Source organism: Leopardus geoffroyi, chromosome E3, assembly GCF_018350155.1.
Source record: "Leopardus geoffroyi isolate Oge1 chromosome E3, O.geoffroyi_Oge1_pat1.0, whole genome shotgun sequence".
NCBI classification, from domain to species: domain Eukaryota; kingdom Metazoa; phylum Chordata; class Mammalia; order Carnivora; family Felidae; genus Leopardus; species Leopardus geoffroyi.
This window is the reverse complement of record NC_059340.1, coordinates 8,114,062-8,136,105: the sequence shown is the minus strand read 5'-3', so window position 1 is coordinate 8,136,105 and position 22,044 is coordinate 8,114,062. Positions and strand designations below refer to the sequence as shown.

General features: G+C 51.3%; 1 protein-coding gene across 2 annotated transcripts in view; it reads right to left on the bottom strand.

Moving 5' to 3' along the window:
* COL26A1 (collagen type XXVI alpha 1 chain) overlaps positions 1–22,044 on the bottom strand; it is a 166,505-nt gene that overhangs the window by 105,057 nt on the left and 39,404 nt on the right. For both annotated transcript variants that reach the window (XM_045462134.1, XM_045462133.1), the window contains exon 2: positions 13,036–13,158. In XM_045462134.1, coding sequence (XP_045318090.1) covers positions 13,036–13,158 — 123 coding nt within the window. The remainder of the gene's footprint in view (positions 1–13,035; positions 13,159–22,044) is intronic.

Below are 22,044 nucleotides of genomic sequence, written 5' to 3'. Positions count from 1 at the left end.
AGCTGTATTATATTTTGTTCTCCTCCAACAAGAAGGTGGATGCGTTCCTTTAATGGACACTGCGGAGCGTCTCGGTGTGCAGGACCTCGCGGTGAGCCCTGGGGATACCGCGGCGGAACATCGTGGGCCTGCCATCGAGGCCCTCGTGAGTTGGTAGAGTCGCCCCCAGTTCAGACCATCTCAGCGTCACATGGGTGAACCCACAGGGGTGACGGCCTCTCCTGCTGTGCCGCTCTGACAAGGCCCCCCTTCCCCTCCTGCTGCAGGTTCGCTGGCTCTGGGCTTCTCGGCGGCCCTCTGCCCTCCTGTGCGGCCACTCTTCCCTCTCTGTGGGACCGTTCCTGGCAGCTCACGGTTTACAACTATGCTCCTGTACCTCCCGTCTTAGAAAGAAACAGAGTGCCTGGGTGGCTCAGTTGGTTAGGCCTCCGACTCAATTTAGGCTCAGGTCATGATCTCACAGTCTGTAAGTTCAAGCCCCACGTCGGGCTCCGCGCTGATAGCATGGAACCTGCTTGGGATTCTCTCTTATGCCCCTCTCTCTCTGCCCCTCCCCTGCTCTCTCTTTCAAAGTAAATAAATAAACTTTAAAAAAAAAGAAAGAAAAACAAAAGAAACAAGCAAAATTCCTCCCTTGATCCTGTGCTGCCCCCAGCTTCCCAGCCCCATCTATGCTCCCTTCCCGGCAAGAACTTCTTGAAACTTCTCGCCTTTCATTTTGCTCCTTGGCCGGAGCCATCATGGCCTCCGTCCCCCACCAGTCCTCAAAACTGCACTTGCCGGGGTCCCAGCCACCCCACATTGCCAATTCTAATGCGTTCTCAGGCCTCATCCTAACAGGTTTCCCAGAGCATTTGGGAGACTTGGGCTCTCCCTCTTCTCCTCCCTCCTGAAACTCACCTCCTGGGGCACCTGGTTTCTCTGATCCTCCCTCTGCCCTGGCTGCTCCCTCTCACCTCGTTAGCCAGCCCGTCTTCCTTAGCCTTGCCTCTGAGGTTGGGGTGCCCGGAATGTTCGGGAAGCAGCACCCCTTCTCCATCTGGTCATCCCCAAGTCCACCTCCAATCCTGCAGCTTCAAACACGGTCTACGTGCTCTCGATCCTCAATCACGCCACATCTCCTAGGTTCCAACATGCACGCATTGTTACAGTTCAACATGGCAGATACTGGATATATTACAGTTGAGGGTGTACTATCACTTAATGGGTTTAAGTCTCAGGGATGGTAAGATAACACAGTTCTTCCTACCAATGGCGTCTTAGAATCCATGAAATGCACTATGGCCCGAGCCCCGGAATCTTCCTGGTGCCCTGGGCTTTTCACTCAACCTTTTACTTGCCCCCTGCCCTCCATGGATGCCCATGGGCATCTCAAGCTTCAGTTGGCCAAAACAGAGCTGCCGGCTTCCACCTCTTAGGGCTGACACCCCTGAGTGTCCTCAGCTTAATGAATGGCACGCACAGCCAACCAGCTGTTCAAACCAAACATTTAGGGTTGTTCCCGATTGCTCCCTGCCCTTCCGTGATCAGATTCTTGTTATCTCAGCTTCAAGACACCTCCTGAATTCAGCCACTTCTCTCCACTTCCCCAGCTATTGTCCTACCATGAGCCCCCATCACCTCGCAGTTGCCTGTGCCCATTCTCCCCACAACAGCCAGCGATCTTCTCCAAACCTAAACCAATCCATCTCAGGAACCTCCAGAAAGTTGAGAAAAATCATTCAAAGCAAGCAGAAAAAAGGACATCGTAGAGATAAGAGCGGAAAGCAATGGAATTGAAAACAGAAAAACAACAGAGAAAAATCAGTGAAACCCAAAGCTGGTTCTCCGGAAAGACCAATGAGATGGCCAAACTCTAGCAAGACTGACAAAGGAAAAACAAGAGAAGACACAAATTATCAATCTCAGGAATGAAACAGGTAATATCACTACACATGTAAATGTTAACAGTTTAGAGGAAACGGACCAAGCCATTGAAAAACGCAAATTACCCCATTGAAAAACGCAAATTACCCCGATTCAAGATGAAATAGGTCATTTAAATAGCGCCATAACTATTAAGGAAATTGCATTTGTAGCTTAAAAACTCCTTCAAAAGAAATCACCAGACCCAGATGTTTTCATCAGAGAATTTTACCAAACGTTTAAGAACTAATACCAATTCTACACATCCTCTTCCAGAAAATGCAAGAGGAAGGAGCACATCCTAACTCATTTTATGAGACGTTGATACCGAAGTCAGACAAAGACAGTAGAAAACAAGAAAACCACAGACCAATATCCATCATGGATACAGACATAAACATCCTCAAACAAAATATTAGCAAGTAGAATTCAGCTATATATTTTTTAAAATTATACACCATGGCCAAGTGGGGTTTATTCCAAGGATGCCATGTAGGTTTAATATCCCAAAATGAGTGAATGTAATCACCATATTAAAAATCACATAGGGGCGCCTGGGTGGCTTGGTCTGTTAAAGCATCCAACTTCGGCTCAGGTCATGATCTCACAGTTCATGAGTTCAAGCCCCATGTTGGGCTCTCTGCTCTCAGTACAGAGCCTGCTTCAGGTCCTCTGTCTCCCTCTCTCTCTGCCCCTTCCCAGCTCATTCACACACTCTCTCTCTGCCAAAAATAAATAAAACTTAATTTAAAAAAAAATCACGTAATCATGTCAATCAGTGCAAAAAAATATATTGACAAAAATCAGTGCCCATGATGAAAACCCTCAAAAAAAAAAATGGTAATACAGGGAATTTCCTCAGCTTGATAGAGAACATCCACGAAATCCTTGCAGTTAACATTATACTTACTGGTGAAAGGCTTTCCCCCTGTGGCTGGGAACAAAGCATTCTCTCTGCTCTCTCCACTCTTACTCAGTGAGTGTCGGCAGTTCTGGCCAGAGAAAAGGCAAAGAAAGAAAATGACAGACACACAGATCTGAAATGAGGAAACAAGGCAGTCGCTACTTACAGATGACATGATTGTCTGAAGAAAAAAAGTGTCACGGAATCTACAGAAAAATGCCCAAAACTAACATATGAACTCAACAAGGTCAGAGGATACAATATAAACACACACAAAAATCTATTGCATTTATATATACTGGTAACGAACACGAGGATATTGAAACTGCAAAGTCAATTTTACCAGTTTTACCAAAAGGCACTACTTACAATCACTCCAAAAAAAAAAAATTTTTTTTAAAAGAAAGAACAGAGCACATATGCCAAAAACTGTAAGAAAGCAATGAAAGATGAAATAAGTAAAAAAAAAAAAAAAAAAAAAAACCCAAATAAATGGAGAGACATACGATATTCCTGGACTGGAAGACTGAACATAGTAAGATAATAATTCTCTCCAAGTGGATGTAAAGGTTTAATGTAATTCCTGCAAAAATCGCATCAAGATTTTTGGTGGCTATAGACCGGATGATCATAAAATTTATATGAAAAGACAAAGGAACTAAGGTTGCTAAGCCAATTGTGAAGAGGAAGAAGGAAGTGGGAACAAAATCAGTCTCTCCGATTTCAAGACTCATTATATAGCAACAGCAAGACCAAGAGGTATTGAGACGGACCTGTAGACGCGTATTATCAACGGAACAGAACAGAGAACTTAGACCAACACAAATATACCCAAATGATACTTTTACATTTTATTTTATTATTTACTTTGAGAGACAGAGTGCCAGCAGGGGAGGGGCAGAGAGAGAGGGGGAGACAGAGAGTCCCAAGGAGGCTCCGTGCTGTCAGTGCAGAGCTCAATAAACTGTGAGATCACGACGTGAGCCGAAATCAGGAGTCGAACACTTAATCGGCTGAGCCACCCGGGTGCCCCCGAAATGATTTTTAACAAACATGCAAAAGCAGTCCAAGAAAGGAAGGCGGCCATCTCAGCAATCAGATATCCACGGACAAAAAAAAAAAAAAAAAAAAATTAGCCTTGCCCTAAACATCACCCCTTGTGCAAAAATTAACTCAAAATGGATCGTGGACTTAAATGTCAAACATAAAACTGAAAACCTTTTAGAGGAAAACGTAGGAGAAGATCTCCAAGATCGAAGGCAAGGCAAAGAGTTCATAGAAAACCACAATGAAAGAGACTACACAGAATGGCTAAAATGGAATAGAGTGATAACACCAAATGCCGGCAGGGAAACAGAGAATCTGGGTCAGTGAGACCTCACTGATGGAAATGTAAAATGGTACAGCCACTCTGAAACCGGTTTGGCATGTTCTTAGAAAAACTAAACACACAACCACCAAAAGACCCAACAATTGCACTCGTGGGCACTTGCCCAGAGAAATGAAAACCTGTGTTCACGCAAATATCTGAAGGAACCGGAATGTTTATGCAGTTTTATTCTGAATAGCCCCAAACTGGAAACAACCCAGATGTCTCTCAACAGATAAATGGGTAAACCACCTGGTACAACGCATGCCGTGGAATACTATTCGGCAATAAAAAAGGAACGAACTGCTCATACACTCAACAGCCCAGATCACTCTCCGGAAAATTACGATGAGAGAAAAAACCCACTGCCCAAAGTTTACCTACTTTTTGTTCCGTTCTTGAAATGGCAAAGGTTTTTTAAATTTTTTTTTAATGTTTCTTTTTGAGAGAGAGAGAGACACACACACACACAGACAGAGCATGAGTGGGCGGAGGGGCAGAGAGAGAGGGAGACACAGGATCCGAAGCAGGCTCCGGGCTCTGAGCTGTCAGCACAAAGCCCGAAGCGCGGCTCGAACCCACGAACCGTGAGATCATGACTTGAGTCGAAGTCAGATGCTTAACCGACTGAGCCACCCAGGCGCCCTGAAATGGCAAAGTTTTAAAGGTAGAGAACAGAATGGTGGTTACCAGGGATTTGGGAGGCATTGGGGAGCAGGAGGAGAGTGGGTGTGGCTTCAGAAGGACAATATGCGGGGTCCTGCGGTGCAGAGAATATTCTGTGTCTTGACTGCATTAATGTCAGTATCTCAATGAGCTGGTTGTGACACATTCTCTCATTCTGCAAGATGTCATCATTGAGAGGAATAGAATGAACGGTACACGGGATCCAAAAAAGAGACGAAACATACGGAATCTCTCTGTATTATTTCTTACAACTTCACGTGAATTGACGTTGCTCTCAAAATAAAAAGCTGATCAGAAAGAAACCTCAATCAGATCATTTCTCATCTCTACTTAAAACTCTCCATGGCTTCCCGATACACTGACTCAAAGCCAAACTTAAGCCCACAGAGATCAGCCTCTGCCTATACCCTCCTCCTCAGTTGCTCTGCTCCTGGACACGGACCTCCTCTCTGTTCCTTCGTCTGGGACCTCCCTTTCTCAGGGCCTTTGCACCGACCACCCTTCCCGATCATCACATGGAAGCTGTTTCTCCTCACTCTTTGCTCAGCATCAACATCATCCCCCCAGGGTGTCTCCCCTACCTGCTCTGAAGTAGCCCCAGTCCGTGCCCGGCCACATCACCCTATCTGAAGGTGACGCACTCATTACGAGGCAATATTTTTTCTCGTTTTCATATTTAGCTGAATATAAAGTCCATGGGGAAAACGACTTGGTCTTACTCCCCATCATGTTCCCCTCTGGCACACAGTAGGGCCCTCCATGAATAGTTGCAGGAAGGGCTGAGCGGGGGAAAAAAAAAAAACAAACAAAATGCAAGCAAAGAGGTCTGTGTGGGGCTCCTGGGAGAGAGGGTAGGGGCCGGGGAGGCACTGGGGGCGCATGCCAGTCCCCAAGTGCATTCTGAACACTACCACACCCTCCCTTCCCCCACCTGCATACTTTTGTCATAAAAATGTCATCAAGATGTAATGACATAACGTGCTGACTTCCAAGCCTTCTGCCAAGAGAGGCCCCACCAAGGATTACAGCCATGCCGATCCCTAAATCCAACTACGCAGAAATGCAGAAACCCCTTCTCCCGGCCACGGCCCCGCACAGACCCGGCAGGGAGCAGCCACGGGCAGCAGGGGGAGGCGCCAGTGCAGGTGCCCCCCGCCCTCGGGCAGGAAACGTGCTCCTGCGCTCTCTTACCAGCCACTCGTCATTCACCTGACACTTGTACCTCCTTTCAGAGTCCTACCAAGGTCCTGGGGTTTGTAACGGCCAACACTGGCCTAGACACGCCTCAGCACTGAATCCCCAAAGCCCTCCCGCGAGGCAGGTCCTATCGTCATTTTTACAAACGAACCAGGTGAAACCCCAGCCCCCACCCCTTCTCTTCGTACCCCCGGCTCCACCGCCCGCTCTGTGTGCAGACCCAGCCCACGTCATCCAGCTCCAGCCAGGCCAGCGCCTCCTGTAAACAGCCACCCTCGCCAGCCCCGTGGGCTTCGGGGTGTGCCCACCACGCACAGTCCCCCAGATTCGGGGAGGAGGCCAGAGCCGAGCCGGAAGCCCTCAGGGCTATTTACCCAGGTGGCCAGAGAATGGTCCAGAAGAGGGGCTTAGGCTCCCCCTGGCCCCACGGACTGCTTGCCCGCAAGGAGGAACATGGCTGGAACAGCTGGAAGAGGGGCCAGGACACGGGTTCTTCTTGCCTGGGTGGGAAGTCCATTTGCCCCAGGAGCCCTGCTCTGTGGCCCAGGGGGTGGGGGCAGGCAGGGTCCCGGTCATGCCTGGTGCCGCCGCACCGCCCACAGCTCCGGAGGTGGCAGAGGCAAGAAATACGGAAACCTAGAAACTTCTACGTAAACGCTGAGGTTGAAACGTGTCAAGGCACACTGGGCAGCCAGGACTATAAGCAACACGACACGACACAAGGCAGCTCTGGGGGGGCTCGGCCGGGGTTTGCCATCCTAACCTCAGGGGGGGAAAACGCAGCTTCAGAGCGTGATGAGGTTGGCCGTCCACTAAGGGCTGCTCCCGGGGCGATACGCCTGGGATCTGCTTCAGAGCTCAGCCATGGCCCAGCCCCGGCTTGCATGCCCACGGCACTTCTCACAAGCCCGCCTCACATCATCCCCCGACAGCCCCCTGGGGAAGCCTTCTACCGCCCCTACTTTAGAGTCAGGGACGCCCAGGCTCAGAGGACAAATCCTGACCGGTGAGACCTCAGGGGAACCTCCTGGGGGCCCTGGAAAAGACAGTGCCCTCTGATAGGAGGCAACCGTGCACCACATCCCCGGGCTCCTTTATTTGGGAGACTGTTGTTGATGCCCGGAGCTGCGGCCGCCCTTCTGTGACCGTGCAGAGCGACACGGCAGACACACAGGAGCTGGCAGAGAGTGAAGTCCACAGGGCCCAAGATCTCGAGAATACTATTGGCTTAATAACTGCACTGGGACAGAGCTACACAATCCTGGGCTGTTTCACACCTGGATAAATCCCCTCACAGAAAACCCCAGCTCAGGGAAGCCCACGGTTGGGGGTCCCCACCCCGTCTCTGGCTCCACTCTCAGGGCACCTTGCTCCCGCACAGCAGAGATGACAGATGGAACTGTGTGCCTGTTTCTGCTGTGGTTTGACTAATGCCCCCCCCCCACCACCACCGCTACTCGGTCATGGGCTCCCCAAGTCAGGACCTGATCTGGGTTCTCACATCACGCTCTCCTGAGGCCTCCCCAAGGCCTGTACGCAGGAGGAGGTCAACAAGTACTTATTTGGTGGAGGAAAGGGGCTGGGTCATAAAATCTTAGGAGCATCCTTCTGGGGCCTGTAAACCCAATTCGATCCTTGTGACTATTCTTTTTTTTTTTTTAATTTGTTGTTGTTTACTTATTTTTGGGAGAGAGAAAAACAGAGCAAATGAGTGGGGGAGGAGCAGAGAGAGAGAGGGAGACACAGAATCCAAAGCAGGCTCCAGGCTCCGTCCGAGCTCCCAACACGGGGCTCGAACCCACAAACTGCGAGACCACGACCCGAGCCCAAGTCAGACGCTTAACCGACTGAGCCACCCAGGTGTCCCTTTGTGACTGTCCTTTGGACTTGGGCAAGTCACTCTGCTGTCTGAGCTTCAATCTCCCAGTGGCGAGTTTGGGGATCAGTTTATAAGACAAGGGCTTGCCTTCGCAACAAACTGTCTTATTCACAGTTCTCACCATCACGCACACCCTGTGCAGGAATTCAAAGTGTTCTGACACCTTTGATCTTGAGCACAGAACAGACGCTGTGTTGTTGCACACGGTGACCAGCGCTAAGATAAAGCGGGATAAGGGGCTGGAAAGTGACAGGTGCCAGGGAAGAAAGCCACTGAATCAGGTCAGGAGGTTCAGCTGTTCCAGGGCTGAAACCGGGCTGGGCGGAAAAATGAGCAGATGTGAAGGCCCTGAGGAAGGATGGGGTGGTCCATGTGGACAGAGCCCAAGGAACAGGGCAGCCCATGGAGGGCTCTGGGGTCAGGAGGGGAACAGGGTCCATGTCACGTGAGACGCTGATCAGCTGTGGAGAGGGGTACAGACTTTACCATAACAGAGACAGAAGCTTCTGGAAGGTTTGGGGCAGGGCAGTACCTTGATCTGACAGAGGCACTGGAGAGACAAGCGAGCAGCTACTATAAATACAATGCCTCTTATACGTGAAGCGAGCAAACCCGGGACCGGGATGGGAACGCGCACGGTGCCCCGGGTGGCCAGGGAGCTGGTGACAGCACCACACCCGGCCGTCCTTCCTCTCCCTGCCCAGCCGGCAGCCCGCGGCCAAAGACTGAGGGGATGCACCCCAATCCTAACTCAGATAGGAGTTACTGGAGAGAGAGGAACGTACGTCAACACCTCATTCCTGAGCAAATAATAGTAATTTCAGTGGCAGTGATAATTGAGAGCAGAAATACGGAATTCCTCTAAAGAAAGAGAATTAAGTCTTACTCAACAAAGGGAAGGCGCAGGACAAATGTGTGTCTGATGTGACCGAACATTCTGTTCTCAGCGCCTAACGCCAAGGAGAGGGAGAGAACTCTCCGAAGGCCTGTTAAACACCCACACTGAGGACCAGACCCTGATGCTTCTGAAAAGTGTCCAGATAATTGCTGAAGTCCTAAAGCAAAGGGCAGTTGTGAAAATTAGTGATCATTTGGGAAATTTGTCCGGTTGAGGTCAGAGATTCAGTAGTTAGCTTATGTGGCTTTTCTTAAAGATGCCTTATTGTATTTTACAAAGTATAAAAGCCTCAACTTATCATTTTGACATGAAGAAAGTCGTCCTTCCAAGGGTTTTTAGTTAAGGAATCCTGGTGGCTCACTTTTTTAATTCTTTTTAATGTTTATTTATTTTTAGGAGACAGAGACAGAGCACAAGCAGGGGAGGGGCAGAGAGAGAGGGAGACACCGAATCTGAAACAGGCTCCAGGCTCTGAGCTGTCGGCACAGAGCCCGATGTGGGGCTCAAACCCATGAACCGTGAGATCATGATCTGGGCCCAAGTTGGACGCTTAACCGACTGAACCACCCAAGTGTCCCAAATTCCATCTCTTGGAGAGAGCTGTTCCCAAGCTTGGCTCCCCTCTACAAAAAGCAAGATGCAGGCGTTCGAACTGAGGCGGGTGTAGCCTTGCTTCTCGGCCTCCCTATTGGAAGAGCGGGGCACCCATTCCTCACACTGAGCTGAGAGCCGAAGTCCACCCTGTTGGGGTCACTTACAGACCAGACTCCAAAGACCCTTCTCTCAGAAGATGCTCCTAAGATCCAGAGGTGGTGACCTGGTCATCTGAGGCTTCCTGCTGATGAGAAAGGCAGGGAAGACCCAGGAATTCAGCTCCTGGGGGCCCAGGGGAGTTAAGGAAAGGGCGGGGGGGCCTCTGTGCCTTCTGCTGAAAAGGTAGGGGGGGTCAGCATCTTTTTCTTCATTTACGGATCCACTGGCCATCCCTCCAGCACAGCAGTTAAAAGCAGACCTTTCTCTTAAAATTTAAAATGGACATATCTGGGTGCCTGGGTGGCTCAGTTGGTTGAGCGTCCGACTCTTGATTTCGACTCAGATCATGATCCCAGGATCATGGGATCGAGCCCCACGTCCAGCTCCACGCTAAGTATGGAGCCTGCTTAAGATTCTCCCCCTCCTTCCTCCCTTCTGCCCCCCCAAAATAAAAAATAAAAATAAAATAAAATGAATGTCTCCATTTAGTTAGCCATTCCCTTTATAGAAGGAATAATTGCAAACATACTCGTGTATAATGTGGACCCCAAGCTAAGAACCTCTACTGTTAAAACATTATGAAAAAAATTTTAAATTATGAAAATAGGGGCGCCTGGGTGGCTCAGTCGGTTTAGGGTCCAACTTCAGCTCAGGTCATCATCTCATAGTTCGTGGGTTCATGCCCAGCGTTGGGTCCTATGCTGACAGCTCAGAGCCTGGAGCCTGCTTCAGATTCTGTGTCTCCTCTCTCTCTGCCCTTCCCCTGCTCACATTCTGTCTCTCTCTCTCACAAATAAAATAAATATTTTTAAAAATTAAAAAATAAATAAATAAAATAAGCATGTTTTTTAAAAACGTGTAAAAGTGGGGTCGCCTGAGTGGCTCAGTCGGTTAAGCGTCCGACTTCAGCTCAGGTCATGATCTCACAGTTTGTGAGTTCAAGCCCCGTGTCGGGCTCTGTGCTGACAGCTCAGAGCCTGGAACCTGCTTCGGATTCTGTGTCTCCCCCCTCCCTGCCCCTCCCTTGCTCACACTCTGTCTCTCTCTCTCTCTCTCAAAAATAAATAAACACTAAAAAAATTTTTTTAAAAAAAACGTGTAAAAGTGTCCAACTCTCGATTTTGGCTCAGGTCATAATCTCACAGTTTCGTGAACTTGAGCCCCAAGTTGGGCTCTGTGCTGACAGTGAGGAGCCTGCTTGGGATTCTCTCTCTCTCTCTCTCTCTCTCTGCCCCTCCCCCACTCATGCTCTTTCTCTCTCAAAATAAATAAACTTAAAAAAAATCTTTTAAACATGTAGAAGTGTTAAATATATATCATGATGCTGACTGAAGTACAGTCTGTAGTAGTTAAAACGAGGAAACCAATTTAAATATCCATTAGTTGAGGACAAGGGGCATCAATGATGACACTTCACTGCAATGAAGGGGCTTTTAACAGCCGTTAAAAAGGAGGTGGCTGTATGGGAAGTGATCGCAAAATATTGTTCTGGGGGGAAGCAAGTTGCAGGACAAAAGAACACCATCTGGTCTTTGTTTAAGAAAATGCATATATCGGGGCGCCTGGGTGGCGCAGTCAGTTAAGCGTCCGACCTCAGCCAGGTCACGATCTCGCGGTCCGGGAGTTCGAGCCCCGCGTCAGGCTCTGTGGGCTGATGGCTCAGAGCCTGGAGCCTGTTTCCGATTCTGTGTCTCTCTCTCTGCCCCTCCCCTGTTCATGCTCTGTCTCTCACTGTCCCAAAAATAAATAAACGTTGAAAAAAAAAATGCATATATGTGTATAAGAGGAGCAGAGTCCATTATAGAGGAGGCACAGAGGAGACGTACCGTTAATACTAATAATGGGATCATGTAGGTGTAATTCGAGAGGAACAATGCTCAATTTCTGTAATATTTGGGATTTTTTTTTTTTTTTGGACAGTGAGTATATATCACGTTCTTCCTAATAACAATGACAGCAATAACAATGAAAGGCAGAATGAAAAATCTAGAAAAGAAACAAGCCACCCTCTCCCCGGCGGGCTCTGCAGCCTGTGTGGCCCAGGACCAGAATCGCTGCCACATTCGTGGGTCCCAGCAGAGCAGCTGCAAAGCTGATTCTGGGCATTGGCTGCACGCTGAGCCCTGTAGGGGGCACCACTGTGCAGGCAAGGGCCCCGACCCCTGGGCTCATCCATCCTTGGTGATGAAAACACACCCAATTTATGATGACCCTGGGATGGTTAATCTGTGTCACTCTGGCTAGACCAGAATACCCAGATATTTGGTCAGACATGAATGGGGGTTGCTGTGAAAGTTTTTTTTTAAGTTTATTTATTTTCAAAGGAGGGCGGAGGGGCAGAGAGAGAGAGGGAGAGAATCCCAAGCAGGGTCTGCGGTGTGTGGCAGATGTGGGGTTCGAGCCCACAAACCTTAGATCATGACCTGAGCCGAAGGTGGACGCCTAACTGACTGAGTCACCCAGGCGCCCCAAAAGTGTTTTTTTTTTAATTGAAGTGTAGTTGACATATAGCTAGTTTCAGGTGCACAACATCGTGGCTGGACAATTATATACATCACAAAATGCTATCATAAGTGTCTTCACCGTCTGTCACCATACCAAGTTATTCCCATATTACTGACTATATCGCCGATACGGTGCTTTTCACCCCGTGACTCTTAATCTCATGCACTTACTTTTCCCAAACCACTCTGGCAACCACTAGTTTGTCCTCTGTATGTATGAGTCTGTTTCTGGTTTTTTGTTCGTTTGGGCAGGGATTTGGAATTTGAGAAGGGTGGTCCCAGGCAGAGAGGGGCAAAGGGTCTTGGGAGGCAGAAACCCACGGCCGGACAGGTGTGGAGTGGAGAGTAAAGGAAGCTGGAGCCAGAAAAGGGACTGGAGGGGGAGAGGACTAGGAGGCAGATGAGGTGGGGTCTCAGAGACCTCGAATGTGGCCCCAGGAATTCAGATCTCTTCCTATGAATCTGAGAGCTGCCTGAGGGCTGTGGGTGGGGGCTGTAAGAGAGGTGGGGCCGTGAGGGGCGGGGCCGTAAGGGGCGGAGCCGTGAGGGGTGCAGCTGTGAGGGGCGGGGCCGTGAGGGGCTGGGCCGTGAGGGGCACAGCTGAGAAGAGTGGGGGCAGTCAGGGGCGGGGCTGAGAGGGGTCTCAGGGGCCCTTCTCCATCCCCCTGTCCCCTCCGCCCACTCGCTGTCTATGGTGCTCTTCTGCTCATCAAATGCCCCCTGGATTATGAAGGTCTTTCAGGGTAGGAAGCGTGTCTCTTTCATCTGGCCCGCACATACCCGCCCCCCATGGTCTGTCCACAAAAGGTGCTGCGTAAATGCATGCTCAGTTCTTGTTTCCAAGCGTCAACCCCCCCTCCCCAGCAGCTTGTGCTGGGGTCGGATTCATCCAAAGGAGCAGAAAGGAAGAGCAGAGGTGGCCAGCCCCACGGCCTTTACCTCACAAGGTTGGCACAGGGTCCGGGCCACCGGCAGCTCTGGTACACGCGCTGGACCACGGTCTCGGAGCCATTCTGCACCTGGCAGGACACCGTCCGCGTCACCGTGTGATGGCACCAGTGCCTGTGGGGAAAGCAACAGTCGTGACGTTATTACCGTGGGGCTGACTGCGGGTCAAAAGGCCGTGATGGCCGAGGAGGGGCCCCTCCACGAGGCTGGGGGATAAGGGGCCCACTGAGACCCTGGGACCAGGTCCAAGGGGCAGGGAGAGTAGCCATACCCTTTGGCCACCAAGTCCTGGCATCATACCTGTCATCTAGTGCTCAGAATCAACCCCTGCCCACAGAGAAATCCCACTCCGGTGAGGAAGAATAAGAAGGAAGTGATTAAGAGGCGCCTGGGTGGCTCGGTCGTTAAGCATCCGACTTGGGCTCGGGTCATGATCTCACGGTTCTTGGGTTTGAGCCCCGCATTAGGCTCTGTGCTGACAGCTCGGAGCCTGGAGCCTGCTTCGGATTCTGTGTCTCCCTCTCTCGCTACCCCTCCCCTGCTCACGTTCTGTCTCTCTCCCTCTCTCTCTCTCTCTCTCAAATAAACATTAAAAACTTTAAGAAAAGGAAGTGATTAAAATCCACAGGAACCCGGGGCCATAAGTGCAGTGAAAGGACACGCACAGGGAGCTATGGGAACACAGTAGGGCACCCGACCCCAGTCCTAAGAAAGGCCAACCGCCTGAGTGCCGAAAGGTAACAGTCGGCCCACAGCAAATGCAATTACAGGTGGACCGAAGGTTGGAGGAAGGGGAGGAGCCGGGAGGAAGGCCCGGTGCCTGCCAGGCTAGATATGGGTCTTATCATGAAGTCAGCGGGGAGCCACTGAAGGGCTCACCAGAGGGATGCCCCACGGGTCTGAGTTTAGAGCACTTCCTCTGGTGCACGGGGTAAGAGGTGCAGAGGCCTGAGCTGGGGCGTGGCAGCGGGGAGGAAGGGACATACGCAAACAACACGGAGATTGGATCCAGATGGCAGAACAGCACATACTCCCGTCTCCCCCTTCCATCCCCAGATCCTAGAAACTGGAAACCTAAAAACAAGCCCCTGTTGGGACATCAGCAAGATGGTGGATCGGAGATCCCCCATCCACACACACACACCCCGCCACCGTCCCCCCCCCCCCCACTCAGTAACAATAATTTGGCAGCCAGCCATGGACAAAAATGCCTTTGCGGGAGCTTTGGGATTTTTGTAGACCGTATCTCTTATAAGGGGTCAATATCCAAAACACACGAGGAACTCAAAAAACTCAATAGCAAAAACACAAATAGTCTGAGTTTAACGGCCAGAAGGACCTGAAGAGAAATTTTTCCAAAGACATACCGACGGCCACCAAATATATGAGAAGGCACTCGACACCACTCAACATCAAGAAAACGCAAATCGAAACGAGATGTCACCTCACGCTCGTTAGGATGGCTAGTATCGAAGGAAAGTGCTGGTGAAGGTTCGGAGAAAAGGCAACCCCGGTATGCTGCTGATGGTGATGTACATTGGTGCAGCCACTTTGCTAGGCTCTTGAAAGAAACTAAAAATGGAACTACCATATATCCAAAGGAAACAATATCAGTATCTGGAAGAGATCTCTGCACTCCATGCTCACTGCAGCACTATTCACAACAGCCAAGATGGAAACAACCAAAGTGTCCATCCATGAATGAATGCACAAAGAAAATTTAGAACACACACACACACACACACACACACACACACACACGACAGAATGTTATTCAGCCATAAAAAAAGGGGTCCCTGGGTGGCTCAGTCGGTGAAGCATCTGACTCTTGGTTTCTGCTCAGGTCATGATCTCACAGTTCGTGGGTTCGAGCCCCCCATTGGGCTCTGTGCTGACAGTGCAGAGCCTACTCGTGATTCTCTCTTCCCCTCTCTCTCTACCCCTCCCCTGCTTGCTCTCTCTCTTTCTCTCAAAATAAATAAATAAGCTTTAAAAAAAAAAAAGATTGAAAAAAAAGGAAGGAAATCCTACCATTTGTGATAACGTGGATGAACCTAGAGGATGTTATGCTAAGAAGCCAGACACAGAAAGACAAATGCTGTGTGATCTCATTTGCATGTGGAATCCAAAACCACATGCACCAGAGACCAGAAAAACCAGAGTAGTACAGGGGTTGCCAGGAGTTGGGGGAGGGGGGGAGGAGAGGGGAGATGGGGAGATGTTATCAAAGAACACAAACTGGCAGTTATAAGATGAGTAAGTTCCGGGACCTAATATACAGATTAAATCTGCACATGGTGATTATAGTTAATTATACTGAATAGGGTACTTGAAATTTGCTAGGAGAGTAGATCTTAAGTGTTCGCACCGCAAACCAAAACAAACGATGGTAACTATGTGAGGTGATGAATGTTAATCATCTGTAGTAATCATTTTACAATGTATATGTATATTAAGTCATCATGTTGTATACCTTTGGGGGGTTAAAGCATGGGGGGGGAGGAATATATGCTTTTTTAAATTTGTCGATCATAACTCAATAAAGCAGAAAATATATATAAATAAAAATAAAACTCAGCCAGAAATTTTGAGGAACTAAAAGTCAGTAGAACAAAGTTGAAAGAGGAACCAGAAACACACAGGGAAAGGGACTCAGGAGCAGCAGATGTGCCTAGTCCAATAGAGGAGGGACCCAGAGGTGACTATCAGAGGACCACAGTACAAGGAGTCAGATGGGTAGGACCTGACCCCTACCCCTGCTGATGTCGAGAATCAGGCATTGGGTTCACCTGCCAGGACACAGGTGTGGTTGGAAGTGGGTCCCTCAAAAGCTGATGACCCCCCCGAGAAACCGCAACCCTCTTGAGTTTATACAACTGCATTCTTGCACATTCCTTCTCTACCCTGCACCTACTACTAGCCCTCCAAGAGGCAACAAAGCAATAAACAGTAAAAGAGACAAACCAGTGGGAACCCCCAAATACCATGATTCTCAAATTATTCCAGAAAAAAAGGCCAGCACCGTGAAAGAAAGGCATCAGCTCAACAGACAATAAATCGCACTTCAGGAAAAGACAACTCATAAAGCAAACAGATGAAGACAATTTTTTAAAACATAATTAATGTCCTCAAAGAGATAAGAGGACTGTGCACTTGTAAAAGATATTACGAAATGGGAAAAAAATGAAATCGCTTGGAAATGAAATACACGATGGTAAAAACCAAAAGCTCAGCAGATGGGCTGAAAAACCAGCATGGAAACAGCCAGAGAGAGAGCAGATGAGCCGGAAATCCAAGCCATGAACTTTCCGAGGATATACTGCAGGGGGAAAAGGAGATGGAAAATGCGGGAGAAAACGGGAAAGACCCAGGATACAGACTATGTGCCAACCTATGTCGATTAGTAGCTCTGGAATGGGAGACTGGGGACAGCAAAGGGAATACACACATGAAGAAAGAGAAAAGAGAGCTCAACAAAGACATGAGTTCTTGACAGAAAGAGCCCACTGGGTGCTAAGCGCGATGAACACAGACAGACATATTGTGATGAAACATCAGAAACCTCAGGATGCAGACAAAATACCAGACGCTAGAGAAAGGAAAGTAACACAGATTATCTACAATAAGCTGAAACTAGATCTTAGCAGCAGCACCAGATTCATGAAGAAACAAAGTGGTTTTGGGGTCCCTGGGTACCCCAAAACCAAGAAAAGAATTCCACAGATTTAAAATTATACATAAATATTATGTGTGACCTTGCATCGAAAAGGTCAAAATCTTGACAATTTTCGAGGAAAATTGCAATATTTGCACAGTCAAAAAGACCACAGAAATAATCAAAAGTCCATCCCTCTCCCCAAAGGCACCTGGAGACCTAGTTCAAAACCTGGTTCCGCCATCAACTTGCTGTGTGACTTGAGCCAAGTGACGTCCCCTCTCTGAACCTCAGTTTAAAAAAAATTCCACTTTTCAAGGTTATGGTGAGGGCCACACGAGCAGACTGAGGTTAGTGATGGGAAGATCATGCGGTCCTACCTAACCCAGAGTCTCGCTCACTGGCTGGCTCCTGAAACTCCCAGTGTTCATGAGAGCCCAGGGACTGACCTTCCTAATTTGCAGATGGGAGAAGTAGTGGCCAGTTAAACCTCACAGCCCACAGCTCAAACCTGATGCTGAGCTGGGAAGGGAACCCAGCCTTCCAGCCCCCGGGGACCAGCAGGGTCCCACCTCCCCCGTACGAATCTCCACTCCTCCTTCTGCCAGCCCGCTCTGGAAATCGTGCGAGATGTCAGCGGTCTGGGCTCTTCCTCCAGCTCTACCAAGGAGCATCAGTGCCACCCAGGCACCCAGCATGATTCTCTTCGGGATGAACCAACCCAAGGACCGTGCTCCGTCCCGAGATCTGCCCCCGGCGCCTGGAACAGACAGGCCGTCCAGCCATCTCTGAATCACACCGGGTCGGGGTTTTCTATAGGGAAATGAGCTGTGAATTGCAAAACATTTTCAAATGCCTCGATTCATCATCTCCAGACATTTGATCTTTTAATGGGCTGTAAATGGCTTCCCAAAATCAAAACGTGGCCAAAAACAACGAAGGAGGCAGGCAGAGACAAGGAGAGAGGGATCCGGGCCTTTTCGGATGGAATTCAAAACCCCGTTCATCTCCAGGCACCACGATCGCAGGAAATCTTGGTGTCAGGCACTCTGCTCCCGTGTGGGGTCCGTCTTAGGATCCCCATGTCCTGAACATTAAGTCTACGTCTGGGTGGCACCCTCTGAGCACAGGGTGCACGGTGGTGGGTGAACAGAGCTGTATGTACTACAGAATTAACTCCACCCACAGACCGGCTTGGCAGGAGACATGTATGTCCCTTTTACGACTCTCCTGGAAGGACTGGCCTGAGAGCACAGAATTGGGGAGCCGGTGGGGCTGGTCCTTGAACTGCCTGGGCAGCGAGGGTGCCCTTAGTGGCCCTCACCAGGACAGGAGGGACTGGCATTATCTTTGGGCAGCAAATGTCTCTTCGATGTCTCATCTCTCCCTCTCCAGCTGGGTTCTCATGCAGAGTCCAGGAGGGGAAACTCATTCTCAGTCCTGGGGACAGAAGGGCTCCCCTCCAGGTTCCTTTTCCTTATGAGACAAGCTCAGTCCCCGATAGGGTGGAACAAGTGACTTGGCCCTGCTCCAGGAGACCCCGAGGCCGCTCCTACGGCAGTTTTCACCGAGCTAAGTGTTTGGCTCCATGGCTTGGCCAAGCTCCAAAACTCTTCATTTAGGGCCCTTTGGGACAGCAAGTGCTAAGTGGCTTCAGGAAATCAGGGCACAATGGAACGGAGGGCCTTCAGGATGCCCCCAGCCATGCCCACCTCTGAATACAACTAACCAACTGGTCTCCGACGCTGCCTGCCACCCAGGGAGGTAGCAACACAGCAGCCCCTCCTCCCCACAGCCCTGGTCCCACCCCAAGCACTGAACCCCGAGCCCCCCAGTTCTCCCATCTGAGCTTTGCTTTGGGACTTGATCTCACTCACACTTTCCCTCCATCCGCAGGACCCCAAGCTCTGAGCCTGAACCAAGCCCCAGGGCTTTGACCACGTCTTCCCCTCCCGGGAGGATCACCCAGTCTGCCCCCTTTCCCTCGTCCCGTGCTCTGCTCCGCCCTCATGTTGAGTCACCTCAGTGATTCCCCTTGAACCCTGACATAGGCCCTACTTGTCTAGACAGTGGTCACGCATCACCATAGCCCGTGGGACACTTCAATGGTCCAGCACTGAGCACATCGCCATCCAGACGCAACTTAGTGCATCTTGAAACGAACACCACCAAACTCCTGGCCCCTCTACCCAGAAGCCCCAGCAGCCAGTGGCCCCAGACTCCACCCTCTCCGTCCCCCACTTCCCATGGCTAACTAGCCCGCACGCCAGGCAAGCCCACCTCCTACACCTCTCTCCTGCTCCGTCTGGATCTTGCACCTGGACAGCCTGGGTACCTGCCGGTCTCCCAGCCTCCAGCCCTGTCCCCTGCAGTCTCCTCTACATGCCACCAGAGGGCACTCCCTAAACCACAAATCTGTCCTGTCCCCGTAGTCACCTCCCCTCTCCAAACCCTCTCTCAGCTCCCCATCCCCCAAAGCTCCCACCCATCTTCCTGGTCCCACCTCCCAGCATGCTCCATGTTGCCACCCACACTGGCACGCTGTCCCCCCTGGCACGCCATCTCCTCTTCTTCTGTTTGGCCAACTGCCACTCGACCAGTCTTTATTCAGGCTCTGCCCCCTCCTGGACGCCCTGGCCAGGAAAGGACTCTCTCTTCACGCTCCGCAGGGTCCCGGGCACGCCTCTGTCTCAGCCCTAATCGTATTAGAAAACTATAGGCTCCCAAGGACAGTGGGCTCAGGGCAGGCCTCGTAAAGGTGTGCCGATCTGACCCCAGGCCCTATGTCCCAGCAGGACCTTCTCTCATCCACATTCACTCACTTACCAAAAACCACTTCTCAGGCTCTACTCCATGGCAGGCCCTGAGCCCCGCAAGGTCTGCCCCCATGCCTGCGACCGCCCATCTCAAGGTTAAGGGTATTGAGTTCCAGGCCCCCTTCCACTTGGCCCTGATCATTCGAATCACCTGGCCATACCCTGCCCAACCTCCAGAGGCCAGTTCCAGGGGCTCTGCCTGCCAGTTGGGTACAAGGAGCTCTATGAGAGTGGAGGTTGGCAGCCTGAAGGCAACGGCCCGATGGACTGGCAGTCTGGATGACTCTGGCCACGCCCCTGAAGCAGAGCCCATGGGGCCCTGGCCGGTCCCCAGAGAGACACAGGCAGAGGAGCCAGGTCCTCACCCCCTTCCAGGAGAGAAAGAGTAACTCTGGCACAGACAGCCCATCTGGCTCCTGACCACGCAGAGACCCTCTCCTGCGGCCAGAGTCCAGCCCGGGACCCCAAGACCTGTTTTGCGGTTGGCAAAGCAGTTCCAGGTACTGTTATGGGCTGAGCTGTGTCCCCTCCCCGCAAATTCATATGTCGAAACCCTAACCCCCAGTAACTCAAGATGGGACTGCGTTTGAAGATATATGAAGATAGAGTCTTTTTTTTTTTTAAGTTTATTTATTTGAGAAAAGCTTGTGCGCAGGAGAGGCAGAAAGAAAGGGGGAGAGAGAGAATCCCAAGCAGGCTCCGCGCTGTCAGTGATCCTGATGCAGGGCTCGAACTCCTGAACCGTGAGATCATGACCCGAGCCGAAATCAAGGGTCAGATGCTTGACCGACAGAGCCACTCAGGTGTCCCAAGATAGAGTCTTTAAAGAGGGACTTAGATGAAGTCATTAGGGTCATTTGGGTGGGTTCCAACCCACTGTGAGTGTTGTCCTTTTAAAAAGAGGAAATGTGCCAATATGAATGCAAACACGAACAGAGGGAAGACGGCGCAAAGATCCGGGGAGACGGCAGTCATCCGCAAGCCAAGCAGAGGGGCCACCAGGGAAACCACCCTTGTCAACACCTCCGTCTTGGACGTCCGGCGTCCAGCCCCGCGAGGAAATTCATGTCTGTTGCTCAAGCTGCCCGCGTGGGGGCACTCACCTCCCGGTCCTCGAAAACTAACACACAGCCTTTGCATCCAGTGTCAGGTCGGAGCTTTACCAGAGGAGGAGGCTGAGCCTCCAGCGGACACAAGGTCACACGCTGCGTCAAGTGGTCAGTTTAGGCCTTGGCGCTCGGTCTTCAATCCCAACTCCGTGCTGCATCCACCTTGCCCTTGAGATCAGCAGACGGCTGGGGAGCGGACTCAGTAGCCCCCGGCAGGGGCTTATTAGCCAAGTCCCTCCGGGAGCCCACACCCAAACCGGGAAGGTGGAGGGGCACGTGTGAGACCACCGGGACAATGCTTGCGGGCAGTTCAGGCCACAGCAGGGCTCGTAGGGTGGGCCTCGAGCCGCCTGGCTCCCTGCCCCCTCCTCACTGCAGCCCCCGATGCGGGTCAGCCCTCCCATTCTTTCTCACTCAGCCCTGGGCAGCACGGACAGCTAGAGACTCCACTTTTACAGATAAGGAAACGGGGCAGGGGGAGTGGGTATGCATCCGAGGCCACCCAACAAGCCAACAGGCAACCAAGATTCAAGCCCGGCCTGCCAGACCGACTCAAAGAGCACCTGGGTCCTGGCAGACTGCGGTCTCTCCCCTCGGGGCCACGCTGCCTGGAGCAGGCTGTGCAAACAGACGGGGCTCGAGGCGGCGGGCCGCTGAAGGAAACTGCAAAAGACCGGGAGCTGGCCGACACAGGGGCCTGGGGCCTGGGAGGGAAGAGGGATCCAAGCTCAATCTCCCCAGCCTGGAGCAAGGAGCCAAATCTAACAAGATGAAACATGACCGGGCGAACGTGGAGTCCGGCACTGCGGCCCCAAAACCCAGCGGACGAGTCCCAGATGGGGCACGGAGGGTCTCGCCAACAGTAAGTTCAGCGTGAGTCAGCTGTGTGCTACAGCCTCCGAAAGGCAAGGGCAATCCCAGGCTGTCTTGATGCAGAAGAACGTCGAGAACGCCCTGCCCCCCTGTGCACCAGCCCATGTGCAGTGGACCCTGGGCTGAGCCACCAGATCCCCCTCAGCCAAGGGCTATCAGCGGTCGGACCCTCCCAAGCCTGCCTCAGCTGCCCAGAGCTGCCCTCGCCCGAGATCCGGCTCCCCCCGGGACGGCCCCCATCCAGGGCCTGGTTCGTTCATGAATTGAAAGGCTCAGGGGCACCTCGATGGCTCAGTCGGTTGAGCGGCCGACTTCATGATCTCGAAGTTCATGGGTTCAAGCCCTGCGTTGGGCTCTGTGCTGACAGCTCAGAGCCTGGAGCCTGCTTTGGATTCTGTGTCTCTCTCTCTGCCCCTGCTCTGCTCTCGCTCTCTCTCTCTCTCTGTTCCTGGGAGAGCCGCCACGATGGTGATAGAGGGCGCGCGGGAGGGGCGGGCAGAGGCAGGACACCCACTCGGTGGGGAGAGGGTAAAGATACATGAGACTC